The 16141-nt window shown below is 39.0% G+C and overlaps 2 protein-coding genes across 5 annotated transcripts in view; one reads left to right on the top strand and one right to left on the bottom strand.

Annotated features, from left to right (window-relative positions):
* Positions 1-896, top strand: part of TPR (translocated promoter region, nuclear basket protein) — a 67611-nt gene extending 66715 nt beyond the window's left edge. For both annotated transcript variants that reach the window (XM_081112666.1, XM_081112665.1), the window contains exons 51-52: positions 58-153; positions 692-896. In XM_081112666.1, the coding sequence (XP_080968792.1) occupies positions 58-153; positions 692-747 (152 nt within the window). In that variant the 3' untranslated portion in view covers positions 748-896. The remainder of the gene's footprint in view (positions 1-57; positions 154-691) is intronic.
* On the bottom strand, positions 797-15576 carry PRG4 (proteoglycan 4; the record flags this gene model as incomplete). 3 transcript variants are annotated; one of them, XM_081112667.1, is made up of 12 exons in its annotated part: positions 797-1030; positions 1594-1719; positions 2120-2317; positions 2772-2928; positions 3205-3341; positions 4336-4413; positions 4960-6456; positions 7832-7954; positions 8452-8601; positions 11330-11446; positions 12786-12908; positions 15492-15576. In XM_081112667.1, 12 exons carry the CDS (start codon positions 15574-15576, stop codon positions 933-935), a joined length of 2889 nt encoding a protein of 962 aa, XP_080968793.1. In that variant the 3' UTR covers positions 797-932. The 3 variants fall into 3 exon arrangements, with proteins under 3 accessions (XP_080968793.1, XP_080968794.1, XP_080968795.1); XM_081112668.1 differs by lacking the exon at positions 7832-7954 and having other exon boundaries at positions 15492-15568; XM_081112669.1 differs by lacking the exons at positions 7832-7954; positions 8452-8601; positions 12786-12908 and having other exon boundaries at positions 15492-15571.
* Positions 15577-16141: the final 565 nt, after the last annotated feature.

Genomic DNA, 16141 nt, shown 5'->3' with positions numbered 1-16141 from the left:
AACAATGGACTCCTGCATTCATTTAGTTTTTTTCCATCTTAATGTTTTTCTTCTTAGATACTAGCAGTAGTCAGCCTAAGCCTTTCAGACGAGTAAGACTTCAGACAACATTGAGACAAGGTGTCCGTGGTCGTCAGTTTAACAGACAGAGAGGTAAATTTCTAACATCCTGACTACATAATAGGATGTGGGGTGATGATAAATGGAAGAGTTTTTCTCATGCTTATTTAAGATGCCAGCTAGTATCTCATTTTTTTAAATGTTCCAAGGATTAACTATGCCTTGAGTATGATGTTCAGTCATAACATAAACATTTTGTAGACAGATATGTATACCATAGGTGTGTAATGAATATGTGCTTCTATTTCTTCCTGAATTCAAAGTAAGATTTAGAAAAGTGCTATGTAGTTATTTGGTATATCTTTGCCTATTATACTAGCTAAACAGTCACAGAGCTTTATTCTATTGAACAAAAAGTGTAAAATTTTAATATCTCCATGTTTTCTAATGTAAGATTGTATTTGTCATAAAAATGTTAATCTAATTGTAATGATTATCATTGAAGATGTCAGATGTTTAATTACTAGTTTTTGAAAACAATTTATAATGAACCAGAGTAAGTGAATACTCTAGTTGGGGCTAGCTTCTTAAAAGATTCATTCAGTTTGATTTTTTTCTCTCTCTCTTATAGGTGTGAGCCATGCAATGGGAGGGAGAGGAGGAATAAATAGAGGAAATATTAATTAAATGTTCTATAAATTGTAATAACTGTGAATAAGATTGTCCAGTCTGTTTTAGTGTTATGATTGTCGAGTTTAAAGACATTTTTGTATTTAAATTGGTATGCTTATCTCAACATTCTTTATTAATAAAAGGTATTTCAGTGTCAGATTTTATCATTGTTTTACTTGTCTGTTCCTTTGCCCACCGGTCTAAGGACAGTTGTACCAGACATTGGATAAGGTCTTCCCAGAAGGAGTAGTAACGGCTCTTGCTGTTCTGCTGGGCACATTCAGGTTATAAGCTTGATCTAAATAGAAGAGAGGGATCATTTTATTAAACATTTCTGAGAGTACTGCCTTGACAAATTGACCTTTTAATCAGGTTTAACTCTCCTTCAAAGTAAAAGTCAAAAACCACTTGGGTTTTACTCTTTTTTTAAATCTGATGTCATCTGTATAGGCAGAATAACACATTTCTGGATTTTTCAAAGAAAAGTGTCTCAGGTAATATAATTTAATAAGATTTGTTTCTCAGGAACTTCTAATCTTATGGACTGTAATGATGCAAATCAGTATAACTTTATGGTAAATGGGGCCTCCGCTAAATGCCAAATATTGTTTCAGGAGCAATTTTACGTAATTTTTTATCATAATAGACTCAATCTCATGAAGGATAGGGTAGCATTCAGTTGCAGTCCTTTCTTTCAATTTAATGTGTAAGAAAAGCAAAAATTTAAACTTTCTCTTCAGGGCAATTATAGTTTAACTTCTCACCTTCAGCCTCCATTGAACACTTGGTGTTTTGATTATGTTTGTATTTCAGAGATTAGATCACATCTTTAAGAAGCTATTGAGATTTTACTTAACTCACCCCTAGAAAAAGCATAGTAATCGTAGCCATCGGGTTTTCTGATGTTGGGCAGGGATATAGCTGAGGTAACCAGACTGGGAAGTCCTCTCCACAGTGTACTTGTTTGGGCTTCATTGTGGAGGAAACCTGTAGATGATATTGGAAAGAGCAGCTGTTAGAGTCAGACATACCACAGTATTAACTCCCGTGTGGTCACTCAGTAGCTCTGTTATCTTGGATGTTATTGAACCAGTGCCTAGTTTTTGCCCTCTCAGAATTGGTGCAAATTACTACCTTTTATCACTGTTTTCAGGGTTACAGTTTTGTATATATTGTTCTTGGTAAGAGATAATTAAAATAAGTACCATTTATCAAGTAACATTTAAACTGCATTCCTTACCCACAAAGGAAAAGTATTGATCTTTGATGTTTTGCACCAGTAAGCTTAAAATATTAGGGTTGTTTAGTCAGTATTCATATTTAATAAGCCTACATCTACTTCATGTGTAAGCATTTTTAACACAGTAAAAAAAACAAAACACATTACCTTTGTCTTGATAAAGGACTCTGACAGGCCGCGAATATTGAATGCTGATGGTGTGTGTTTGAGATCCAATAGCCCGTTCAAAGCGAAGTCTCCTAACCTGTGTTGTTTCTCCATACACCGGATAATTCAGAGCAGGTCTTCTTCCAGGGCACTGCCTGTTGGGTTCCTGTTTATAAGTATACTTCTGAACTCTACCCCCTATTAGAAAAAAAAAAAACAAATTAATTTAGTCCCCAAAAAAAGATGGAAAAGAGCTTTTACAAGGTGGAAGAAACAATGTTTTTCATAAAATATGTCTAGACAGTAATTGCTATTAGTCAGGGGTATTATGAAAATAATCACTAAATCCTGAAATACTTGAATGATTAAATTCAACAGACTGCATAGCTATGTTTTGAACTTTGTGTGAAAGTACATCGATGACATTCATTATATCAATAACCAGAAAACAGGTGAAATTGTTATTTGCATGTTGAGAGATCTAAATGCTTCTTAGTGCCCTCAATTTTTTTTTTATTGAAAAATATTTGATCCAGCTATTAAAGACATCTTTTCACAGTAAACCCAGTAGTAAATGAAAATACTCAATAAAACTTTTCTGGCAAATCACCTATTAAAAGTTGTGTGATTTTGTCAATTATGTAGCACATACCTCTCTTGAAAAAATACACAGATTCAGGTCTCTCCTTAAATTTAGGTATTGAAAGAGCTGCCAGTATTTTTCCATTTAGTCCTCCAAATCCTTTTACAATTTGTTTGGGATACCCAGGATCTTTTACATCATTGGTGAAACGCCAGTACTGAGAACCCTAATCATTTAAAAGAGGAAGTGATGTTAACAGTTTTTTGGGGGGAAAAGGTTAGGCATTCATTCTTAGATTTTTAAGTATAGGAAGAAAGTTTTAACTCAGGTGTTTGAATAAGTTGACCATTAATGCTACCAAATTGTGTTAACTTTTGATTAAATTTTGATGGTAGTCATTTATTAAAATATGGAACCCCTCTGAGGTGAAATTTAAGCTGACTTATGTTTTCATAAAATAAGAACTATTTGTTGATTTCTCTTACAAAGATATTTTTCTTACCTTAAAGAAGAAAGTTTTTCCGTCACAGTTGCACCTAGTAAAAACAGTATCAATGGGAGAGGGAATACCCCAGACTTCAGTAATTCTACGAGGAGGAGGTGGTGGACTGAGTGGATTTAGCATCCAGAAGTAATGACCTAAAATTGAAAGTGATAAATCAGTCTATAAGCTGAATACTAAAACCTATCCCAAAAGAGACCAAAATGAAAACATTTTTAATTATCCTGACAACACTGAATGTGTTAATGACCAGAAGTTTAGTGAGAACTGTACTAGCACAGAACATAGTGTTTGAACATTTCTGAGAGTAAATCTCTCAAGTTTGAAGTTTGACATATTTTAGTTTTCTAGAAAGAGCCTTCTGACTTTGTGACTTAACAGAAAATCACTTTTCTCTCAATTTCTTTATCTTTCAGAAATAAGGAGTTAAAATTAAAGGACTACTAAAATCTCTTCCTCTACTGAGCAAGTTTATGTATGACTTCTCTTCAGATTTAATCTAAGTAAACAAAGACTGGACTAGTGTCAGTACAGAGAATTAACATACAATTGCTGTTCTGGGATTTCTTCACAAAGAGTAATTAACACTGCTGAATACATCACAATCAAGATGTTATAATATTCACCCTTTCTGGTGTTTGTAAGTGGTTAGAACGCCAGCCCTTGTACCAAAGGGTCTCAGGTTCGATTCCAGGACAAGGGCATGTATGGGAGGCAACCAATTGATGTGTTTCACATCCATGTTCTTTCTCCTTCCTACTCTCCCTCCCTTACACTCTCTAAAAATCAATGGGGGTGAAAAATGTTATTTTCAAATACAGTAGAACAGGGAAAACAAATCCTGGTGTCATTTCATCTGATATGAAATTAAAATTTGAACTACTTTTTAATTCCTAACGGTAGGAACAATTAGCATCATCTCAAGCTCTTTGTTTTGTTACTCTAATATGTCTAATTTTATTAGTCTAATATTTTGGTAATTACTCTCAGGTTTTCATAAATTTCCTGAGGTAAGGTCATTAGTCAGGTTCCCTTTCAGAAAGCTCAACCCAATACTAACTCCTATGGCTTTGGTTCTCATAAATGCCAAGAACAAAATGATGGGCAGAAAAAAGTTTGTGCAGAGCTCACCTCGAAATGCAACTAATGTCCCATTGGCCAGAGTCGTCAGTCCATCTACTGATCTACCATTGCATAAATTGGTTTCATCTGAAACAATAAGTCAATACAAAACGAAAAAGGTTAAGTTCTCCAGTTTCATTTCCTCTCTTCATCATTTCCTAAGCTCTTGAAGGATATTACAATCTCTCTTTCTCCCCTCTCTGCTAAAAAAAAAAAAAAAGTGATGAATTGGAATAGACAGGTTACCTGATCTTAAAGTAAATTATTTATTGGACGTTTAATCTCAACATTCCATCTTTCAGTTCCTCCTGCCCTTTAGATTTGGTTTGTAAAAATAATATTGCAGATTTTTGCTTTGCATTGTACTTTCTTTTAAGGGTGGACTCCCAACTAAATATTTTTGGTATTCTGTACACTGGCTCTGCCTACAGACGCACTAAGTTCCTAACACTAGCCCATTACTCCTTTCTGCAAATATCAAATAATCTTACTGTGATTACTCCTCTGCTTCCAAAACTGTAAGACTTCACAAGTTAATAAGTTCAGGATTCTAGACAATGTACATATTAAATCAGGGCATTGCACTTCTGATAGACTTATGTTAACATTAGAAACTAAAAAACCAGTCTCTACCTGAAAGCATGGGGTTGACGCCAATGCCTTGATCGGATCCTCTCACTGTGAAATCAGCTCCTGGGATAATTAGAGGAGTTATCACAGGGGGCCTGAGAATCACATAAGGTTTTTCTCCTTCAGCATCATTTGCATCTTCATTCTTTGGATGTTCTTCAGCCATTTCTGAGTTACCGGCTTGGTCAGAGCTGGTGGTGGTTTGGAGCAAATCTTCCTCTGAAGAGGCAGGGTTCATTGTAGGCACCGTTGATGTGGTGGTCTTTGGGGGAGATGGCGTAGGCTTTGGTTTTGTCACTTTAGGTGTTGTGTTGGGCTTTTTGGTGGTGGTGGGCATTTGGGGTGCTTTGGTTGGCTTTGGGGATTTAGCAGTCGTCACTTTGGACGTAGTTACTGTGTCTTCAGACGTACTTGTGGTCTCTTCAGTTGTAGTTGTCTTTTTTGTTGCAGCCGTCACTTCCGGTGCAGGAGTTGTTTCCTTAGGAGTAACTTTGGCCGATGTGGTGTCCTTGGTTGTGGTAGATGTCACCTGCTTGGTTGTACTTGTTTGGGACTCAGTGGTCTTGTCTTCTTTTGGAGTTGCTGTCTCTTTTGTTGTACTTGTAGAAGTAGCAGTTGTAATTTCAGTTGTAGTGTGCGTGCCTTTTTCTGTTGTCTTATCCTTCGATGTGGTGGTCGTTTCAGATTTGGTCCCTTCAGGAGCCTTTGGTGTGGGATCTACAGGAAACTCAGGAGTTGATTCATCAGGGTTCTCAGGAGGAGTGGGAGGCACCATGGTGGTAGCTGGAGTAGAGGCCTCTGAGGTGGTTGGAGGTGTCTCAGGAGAAGTTGGAGCTGGCTTCTTGGGGGTGGTAGGCTCGGGCTTCTTGGGGGTGGTGGGCTCGGGCTTCTTGGGGGTGGTGGGCTCGGGCTTCTTGGGGGTGGTGGGCTCGGGCTTCTTGGGGGTGGTGGGCTCGGGCTTTTTGGGGGTGGTGGGCTCGGGCTTCTTGGGGGTGGTGGGCTCGGGCTTCTTGGGGGTGGTTGTAGGTTCCTTGGTGGTGGTGGTGGGAGAAGGCGTTTGAGGAGTGGTGGGTGTAAGAGATGTGGTTGTAGTTGCAGCTTCGGTTGTAGTTTTAACAGAAACTGACGTGGCTTCCAAATCTTTAGATGTTTTTTCTGCACTTCGCGTCTCTTTACCTGAGGTCGTCTTCTCTGATGTACTAGCTGAAGTCTCTTTTGTTGTTTCAGAAGTCTCTTTAGTTTCAACCGTTTTCTCCTTACTTGCTGTTGAAGATGTGTCTTTGGATGTTTCAGGTTTCGGTGACGGGCTGGGTTTAGGACTTACTGTTGTCACTGTTGTAACCTTGGAAGTTGTGGTAACCTTAGTGCTTTGAGTGGTGGGCGTGTCAGGAGTTGGGGTGGGCTTGGAATCACCTTCGTCCAGTCCACTTCCAGCTTCATCTACCACTGGTGGTTCCGGGGCAGGTTTCTTCTTAGGATTTTCTTTCTTGTCATCTTTTACTAGAGAAAAAAATATACATCTTTTATTCTTGAATAGTTTGTCTTTAGTAATTATGTAAAGCTCCCATTCTTATCACTGACTGTGAGTCTAGGCAGGTTGCTAACCTCTAATATGTCTATTAATTTATTGTAAAATGTTAAATACTCAACCTGTCTTAGTGGGCTATTTTAGGGAATGAATGAGATAAGGGGTAAAATGCACAAGTAAAACTATACAATTAATAGACGGAGACAAGTGGCGAATTTGAAATTACCCATACGATCAGTAACACTAATTCATCTCTTTACATTAAAGCTCTTTGGCCTTCCCTTTCTCTGCTCCTCCTCTTCCTCATTGCTCAGTGCCCCTTTCTCCTGGAAACCTAGTTCCAACATCTTGTAGATTCACTGCATCCGTTAGCTGAGAGGCCTCTACAGCTACATCCAAGGATGCTCCAGTCACCCCCTCCTGCTGAGTTATTTCCATACCCAGGGCTGTTAGCTCTTCTCATTCTTCTGCCCAGTCCCACGGGTACAGAAAGGAAATTAGGATGCTATGGCAGCTAAAAGACCCTATTTAACAGGATTTGCCATAGCAGCTACCCCACGGGTGAACTACAGAGCCCCAGGGGCACATCATGAGATGAGTTCATTCAGCAAACATGTATTGCACTTCATCGGGTGCAGGAATCTCTGGATGACTCAAAGACTAAATATCTGGCTATTCATTTAGAGAGAAGGCTTCAGGGGAAATCACAACCACACAGGAAATAGTTCCTTAGAACTCCAGTATCCAAAATCCAGTACTTCCTGGGGAAAGAGAATATCGTTTAGAATTTCAGGAAATAAAAAGCAGAACAAAGGGAACCTCTTTTCGGGAGGGAAGAGCCTACTCTGTAGTACATTTTCTACAGAAAAACCAGCCAGATAGGACATCTAATTATTATGAAAACGGGAAAGAGGATTTGTAAACGAGAATAATACTGAGGTTCCCAGAGAGGTGTATGAGAATTTAATAAATTAGCATTTTAAAGCAGTATATAAGTTTAAGTAAAATAAAAAATCTGGAGAAGGAAAAATGAAAACACAAGGAAGAGAAAGAAGAAAGAAAAACGATGTCAGGAAATGGAATAGAAAACCACAATCATCATTGGCGCCATCCTGTGGTTTCACAGTTTCTAGAGCATCTTACCCTTTGCTTTAGTTGGTTTCTTAGCTGCTTGGCACTAATTTCCTAAAAGAAGTTTGCATTGGTATTTTCTAAAATAGCTTTTATAGAGTTATACACCTCCCTCCCCAAATACTAAAATATCTTCAAATCACTCTATCAACACGCATTACTTTAGATAATTGTTATGGCATTGATATAGTCTTTGATCTTTATCAATGCTCAAACCTTTGGGTTTCTTCTTTAATTCTTTATTAGCAGCTGAATTTTTGGAAGACTTGATTTTCCGAATACTTGAGGAGGAAGAAGAAGAAGAGGAAGAAGACTCTTGATTTTCAGAAACAGAATGTTCTATAAATCAAATAAAAAAGTGATCACACCAATTGTGATTTAAAGCAAGAAAGAACTGCCAGTCCAAATACAACAAGAAATGCTATTTACTAATCAATACATGTCTGTGTTCTGATTTAATTTAACGGTAGCATAATCAACTGCCCTTCTAATTTAATTGTCAGTTAAAAGCAAGATACCGGAGCTTTATGACAGATAATAGCAACATAACTATTAACTTTCTCAGAACTCACTGAATGTAATCTGAAAAAAAAAAAATCATGGTCTTGCTTTTTTAACATTAAGACTGGTTTCCTCTCATTATTTTAACTTAAACCCATACTGGGTTCAGTAAATAAGGAAAATAAATATCTGAGGGTTTATACTTTGGCTTAAACTTTGACTTCAGTAAACAAAAAGCATAATGAGCCTTTAACGACTCATGAGATTATCCTGTTCTATGAGGAGTCAGCTATAGGTTATTGCATCTCAGAAACCTCCTTCTGTCATCTTCCTACCTTCTGTTATTTCCTCTGATTCTATAACTTTCTTAGTCGTCTTCTTGTCTGTTGGTTTGGGTGAACGTTTGGTTGTTGATTTGATGGGTTGACGTGCTCCTGCAGGCGGAGGTGCAGCCTTTGAAGATGGTGGCGGTGTGGGGCTATGCACTGAGGCCAAGCAAGACAGGTCGGTTAACATCTGTTTGTACTCATCAGCGACTCTAATTGTGAAAGCCATGGATGCATCTGTCTTCAAGATTAGATGCTGGTTTGCCCGGCCGGCGTGCTCAGTGGTTGAGCGTCAACCCATGAGCCAGGAGGCCATGGTTCCTTTCCCAGTCAGGGCACTTGCCCAGGTTTCAGGCTCAGCTCCCAGTAGGGGGGTGGGGGATGCAGGAAGCAGCCCACCAATGATTCTCATCATTGATGCTTCTATCCTCTCTCCCTCGCCCTTCCTCTCTCTGAAATCAATAAAAGCATTTTTTTAAAAAGAAAAAAAGAGTAGATGCTGGTGAAAACCAGTGTAGGCAGGCTGTGGCCCAACACTACTCCAAACCAATTAATTCTGAGGATGTGTTGCTATAAAATATTGGTTCTCTTATGTTATGATAGGGAGCAAAGGCTCAGGGCTCAGGAAAATTCCAGTCCTGGTCCTGCAAGGCTCTCATTGAGACCTTAGGGAAAAGTGTGAATTCCTTTTGAACTTCGTTTTCTTGTTTGCCAACATTTATTCTAGATGATTTCTGGAGGTATTTATCTAAAAAGTGCTTGGGTTTATAAACTCCATCCCTTGTGTCTGCCTTCTGTGGTGAAAATAATTATTGCATGTGGGTGAGAAATAGAGTAGTTACATTTTTTGTTTACATGTTCTTTTACAAGTAATGATGCCAATTTATCATGAAAGTTCTAAATGAATATTCACTTTGGTAAAACTTCCACAGCTTCCCATGATGCTTTTCTCAAAACTTGTTGCCCTTCCCCAAGTCAAACGGCTATTCATGGTTTGATGTGTTTCTTTTAAACTTTTGTCACCCCTCCTCCCACCTCTTCTCATGTCCAGAAGAGAAGACATGTTTTGATCATTAGGAACCAGAGGAAGAGGAGAGGGACCTGTGGGAAAGTGGGAAGTGGAGAACAGTGGGGACGCTCTGGGGAGTGGAGGGTTGCCATCAACCCGCTGCTCTTACCAAGCATCTCAGAAAGCGATGGCTGCAGTCTCCATGAACTGACCACCGCACCTCTCCCTTACACCCCCCTACAAAAGCGACAAGTACTCAATTTGAGAAACTCTTCTGCCACATACTAGAGATCGTCAACACACACTTAACCTCTTGGCTCTTCTCACCCACGTTCATAGCTCAACTGCTGATTCCTCCAGTTCTTGAAATGTGATCACTGAGATTTACAGATGCCTACAAGCAGAACCCAGCAATCTTGAAACAACTGAGTGGTGAATTACGACATAAATTGGTTGCTATTCTTTAAAAATGAAGTATTGAAGCTCTGGGTGTCCTTTATTTTCCTCGCGTTTTCCACAAACCTCATGCAATCGGGCCACCCTAAGGCATTATCTTTATTAACAGGTTCTCTCAATGCTTCCTCACTCCCCACCTATCCTCTGCCCAAGATGCATTCCTAGTGTTCTGACTCACAGCCAGCATGGTTCTCAGGGCGGTGAGTAAACATGTCCTGCCCACATGGGTCCTTCTGAAAGCTGCAGGGACTCTGCTCTGAGTTTTCCATTACAAGGGTGTCCTCTCCGTTATTCCTGGAATGCTTTCCAGTGAAAACATTGAACGTGAAAAAAGGCCCCTCAGCTCAGCTGCCTGACAGCTTTCTGCCCTCTCCACTGCTGGAAAGGAGCGGGCGTGCAGACTTGTCTAAATAACATGATCAGGTTATGCAAGCAAGGCACATCTACACTTCCACAAATTGTCTTGTTTTAACAAAAGCCTTTAAGAACAAACGGTAACAGAAAGAAATCTATTGTTTAAGAACATTTTTAAATCTTGGGGTGTTTTTTTTGGTAAAATTTAGATGGTTTTACTACACTCTCAAAGTACTCCTTCGGGACCCATAACCAGAGAAGATTTTAAGATGAGACTATCCCTTGTTATTGACTATTAGGCACAGGACTTGGAGAGAGAGAGACTGTCAAGATGGGAAGAGACATACAATGCACAGTTAACAAATTCTTGGTAGGTTTGCTTGTAAATTTAATGCCTTAAACTAACTCACAAATGTTCTAGTTTAGAGAAGCAAAAAAGTGTTCATTCTCCCTTTAGATACACACTGAAGCCCTAACCGGTTCGGCTCAGCGGATAGAGCGTCAGCCTGCGGACTCAAAGTTCCCAGGTTCAATTCCGGTCAAGGGCATGCACCTTGGTTGCAGGCACTTACCCAGTACAGAGTGTGCAGGAGGCAGCTGATCAATGTTTCTCTCTCATCGATGTTTCTAACTCTCTATCCCTCGCCCTCTCTGTAAGAAGTCAATAAAATGTATTTAAATACACACTGAAAAACATTACTTTGTAAAGCACAGATAGTTCAAAGGACAGCTGACCATTCAGGTGAGACAAGAAATCATCAAGGGAGTTGGTTACTGTTGATTTAACCTGAAACTGAACCACACCTGCAGAGAGAAGCATGTACACTCAGGCCCACCCTCTGTTACTCAACCTGCGCTCCTGGAGCCTGGCTGAGCCAGGGAGTGCTGCTGGGAGAGGCGGCCGTGCCTCAATTCATCTTGTTGAAACAAAATTAGAATGAAATAACAAGTGTTAGTGAAAGCTACACCTCAGAGGGACGTACTGCGTGTCAGGCGTTATCAGTGGAGCCAAGGTGTGTGCACAGCTCTGGCTGCACCCCAAAAGCACCCCCTGGGACTGATGCTTACCTTCACAGAAATCCTCGTAATCGGGACAGCACTTGCCATACTTCTTACATTGGTTGTCACAGTCACACTCCCTCCCTCTTTCAAAGGACTCGGAGCAGCGGCCTTTACAGGAGAGCTCTACCCAGAGCAAAACAAAACATTGCGCATTAGGATTATTGAGGGTGACACAGCCACCCCCATGAAGGGGAGCCCTTTCCCACCTTTCTAGCCCACTAGAGCCCCCAAAGAGCATTTCCAAGTCCTTTGCTTAGGAAAAGGGATGGTTTCCCAAGTGGAGACAGCCCAAGTCAAGAAAGAAATATGGGGACTTAGGGAAACATGTTTGCCCTTCGAGGTTCCAAGAGACACCCCAATGCTACCCCAAGTCATTTCCATGTATGGACAATGGGAAATGTTTCAATAGTAAATGACCCTTCAGGGGAAATCCCTCCATCTTTTTTCCTCCTCACATCACTCGTTGTAATACATTTCTGTTAATTTAATATTCAGATCCTACAATAATATATTCCAAATGGATCAATGTTTCAGCTCAGAATTAAAGGTCTCTGTTTAGAATGCAGAGACCTTTATTATGACAAACTATTAACAAATTCTTGGTAAGTTTGCTTGTAAATGTAGTGCCTTAAAACTAAATTTTAGTAGAGGTGAAAGACACAGCCTAATCCATGGCGTGGACTTATGAATGACAGGCTTATTTAAAAAAAAAAAAAAAAGCCTTGGTTAGAGATCCAATGACTCCAACCAGGCCCATTTGAAATAGTTACCTTAACACAACACAACACAACACAACACAACATATACATTGTACAACAATATACTTATGAGCTTCACATGCAAATTCTAAAAGCAAAGATAACTTTGAGACAATTTTAATTATAATTTTTATAAATTAAATATGACATGTCTCTGTGTTAATAAAATGGCCAAAAATATATTCAAGTGAAATATTACCTACCATTCATTGAAAATTCAAACCTTTTGGGTTTTCATTGAAACTCATCATTAAACACTAATGCTTCATCATTAAATTGCCATTTTTAGGTAATTTAGAAGCATGTCAATATATATATATATATAAAAGTCAAGTAGTAGACAAGATTTTAGGACCATAGATTCTTCTGGTGAAACTTCTGAAGGGCCTCCTGACTAAGCAATGACAACTCATTACTTTTTCATGATTCCAGAGTCACAGTGTTAAGCCTCTATTGAAGACAAGACATTGTATGTGGCACTAATCAAAAACCTTGTGCAAGCGACAGATCTCCAAGCCCGCTTAAACTCCCCCAGTAGTGACAAGCTTTGACACCATCCTTAGGTACAGCACGCTGCGACATTTATGCAAGGGAAGGGAAAGACACTTGAGCAACAAGATGCGCAATAGTATGAACAGAGCACAGCAAGGGACTCTCAAGAACAGCGATGCTTGACAGGGGAGATGCCAGCTCTTGGCACTTACCCACAGTGCAGAATTTCTTGAAATCAGGGCAGCACTCCATGTAGAGTTGACAGTTATAATCACAGTTGCAGGGGGTATCTCTAGAATACCCTTCCCCACATCTCCCTGCACAGCTTGATACATCTAAAATCATACAATATAGGTAAACACGGCCAAACCACTTACAGAGAGGGAGAGATCTCAGGAGGAGGACAGAGCCATTTGGGGAGAGAGAATTGTGTCCGTTGGGAAAGGATGGGGATGATAATTAGCCATAGGTCCAGGTGATCTTTGCCTGATCTTTTATAAGACTCACTTTATTCTTTTCCTAGACTGAGAAGACAAATACTCTTGAAAATCAAAGTAGGAGCTTTGCACCTTTCCTGGGAGGGGGGTAGCAGCTACAGCTCTACTGATGTTGCCATCATTGGAGCCTCTCTGTGCTGGGTACTGAGTCATATATTATCTCTGACGCTTTTGAAAATGTTGCCAAGAGTTCTGAGTAGCTTCTCTTTAGAGATAAGGAAGCTGGAAGATTGAAATTTTAATAACTTGCTTCAGGGCACCCAGCTAGTGAACAGATCCAGCATATACGTATTATAGGTCAATGAATACCTGTTAATTATTCATATTGACCTCTTTCACTCTCAGAAGTGTCCTGATTTGGCCCTAAATTATATAGTTACTAGAGGCCCGGTGCACGAAATTCCTGCATGGGGAGGGGTGGGGGGGAGGGTCCCTCAGCTCAGCCTGTACCCTCTCGCAATCTGGGACCCCTTGGGGGATGTCCAACTGCTGGGCATCCCTCTCGCAATCTCGGACTCCTGGCTCCTAACCACTCGCCTGCCTGCCTGACTGATCGCCCCTAACTATTCGTCTGCCTGCCTGATTGTCCCTAACCCCTCTGCCTTCCTGCCTGATCGCCCCTATCTGCCTCTGCCTCAGCCCCCACTGCTGTGGCTTCATCAAGAAGGATGCCTGGAATGACATCCAGAAGGTTGTTTGGATGTCTGGTCTAATTAGCATATTAGCTTTTATTATAGATCTTAGGTCAACAGCTCATTTAGAATTTGAACTCTAATATATCTGATTCTAAAACCCAAACTTTCACAACAATCACAGTGCCTCTTGTTCTTAATGAGCTTAAAGAAAGCTGGTTATATCTGCACAAACTCTCCTAGGTGTCCTTTCCCTTTTATTGGTGGGGGGAACTGGGTTCTTTAAATGTCGGGGAAGTCAGATGTTTACAACCACTGCTAAAATTATGCAAAATGAATAACTATTGAAATAAGACCTGGACATGAATGTAAAGGTCATGAACAGAATATTTCTGGGTAAAACAAAAACCAAAAAAAACCAAAATCATAATTATCTTCCAATATAGTTTCAAAATCATTTGGAAAACACCTTAAAATCCTCCCTGAAGAGATAACCATAGAAAAGCAACCACTGAATCTGTCTCTGGAATAGAAATTGGCAGATGGTATCTGCCAATCCATAGAAGGACTTTTGAAACACACTGAAAAAAAAAATCTCAAAATGATGATTCCAGGAGAGTGAAGGTCTTAATATGCAAATTAAACAGTAAATATTAGGAAAACTTTCAGAAGTGTTTGCATACATATACACACAATACACACAGATGCATATATAGTGTATGTATATAAATACATATATTATATATAAAGAAAAAAGGGAATGGGGAGAGGTTGAGAAGGCAAGAAAAGCAGATGCAACATCAAAATGTTATTTACCGTTAGCAGATTTCTGAAATAGGAAATCAAATGTCTTTACAGGGAAAGTTTATTTTCATAGATTAAATGTCTGTACTTCTCTTGCTGTTCATTTTAATAACTAACCTTAAATTCATTTACTTAAAGGAGAGTAAACCGTTTTAGTGAACAATGGACTATCACAGAGGAAAGGTGGGTTAGAAAAACGCACCCAGTGCTGCGAACCTTGTAATTTATCATGAAAGAGCACCGGCGTCTGGAGATACCAGAACCGTCATCATTCCTTTTGAAATGTTTATATCTGCTTTCATGCATTTTCCATCTTTTCTTATCTCAGCGATTCTGAAACTATGCCCATAGCAGGCAGTTACCTTTCTTGCTCAGGTTCATGAGAATTTTAATTATTTGACTGGAAATGTCTATTTCATAAATGTAATTTCACCATAACAATCATGCACCTAATATCAAATGACATTCACATCTGTGTAATTCCATATCTGGATGAACAGTCCTTACATAAGAAAGAGAGCATTTTCAAGATTAATAAAATGCCATTTCAAATATTGCAGATGTCCACTGAAGTGCTTCATCAATACTTTATTTGATGTAAGGAATTAAACTTCTTTGTAAACATTTAGATAAAAATGATATGCTATTTAAATATTGATCTTATCAGTTAATCAAATAATATTGTATCACCCCAGCAACATCTGTATATATTTTTTTAAACTTTTGGGATAACCCTAGGAATAATGAATACAAAAATTGTTCTACAGAAAAGCTCAAAACTTCTTGAAAGATTCTGTAACGCAGGAGACAAGAGTGAGAATTCCAAAATGCTCATAAAAGGTACGTTTTTACATAAGGTTGTACTCTGCATTAAACTTAAACAAACATACATTTTTAGACATCTATTTCTTTTGTTGGCCTAAGAGTCAGAACTGAATGATTAGCAATAGTTGTGAAATAAAACAGTTTTTGATGGTGAAGGTACCTTGAGAAGAAACTTGCTGAATCAAGAAAACAGAAAGTAGCAGCAACAAGTGAATGGGAAGTTTCATCGTCCACTCCATGGCCATCGCTGAGAAGAAAACAAAAGTATCAGAAAACTCCTCTTTAATCTCACCACCAGCTTATGCCAGTGCTGCATTCATGTTTTGGTAACTTTTAAAATGCAATTTAAGGATAAAACCACCCCATTCTTGAAGCAAGACTTTTAGTCAGCTTTAATTCTATAGTAATTATTTGACTATTGGATTTAATCTTATGCAGAAGAAATCAAGTCACCATCTCAGTCATGTCATGGAACATTTTAATTCTTTAGAATTCCCCCAATAGAATACAAACTTATCTTAAAATTCTATTAACATTAAAACAGGTCCTTACAGTGCAAGGTTTAAATTCTGTCTTAAGGAACAAAATAACCAGCCTCAGTAAAATTTCATTTGATAAACATAGGAGTTACCATTCCAACTTCCCCTTCACTCTCAATGTCAATTTACAAGCTTCCAACAGGTGGATTGCAGAAATGTGATCTTTTCCCAAACTGTCCAACTACTATCCTTACAAATCTATTTCAAACACCTTTAATAAAGTTTATCCCTCTTGAATTGAAAACATTTAATTCCATGAAGCAAGTTAACT

The sequence above is a fragment of the Myotis nattereri genome, assembly GCF_964212035.1.
Source record: "Myotis nattereri genome assembly, chromosome: 18".
Taxonomy (NCBI): Eukaryota; Metazoa; Chordata; class Mammalia; order Chiroptera; family Vespertilionidae; genus Myotis; species Myotis nattereri.
The sequence above is the reverse complement of the archived record's forward strand: the minus strand, read 5'-3'. Positions and strand labels throughout refer to the sequence as shown.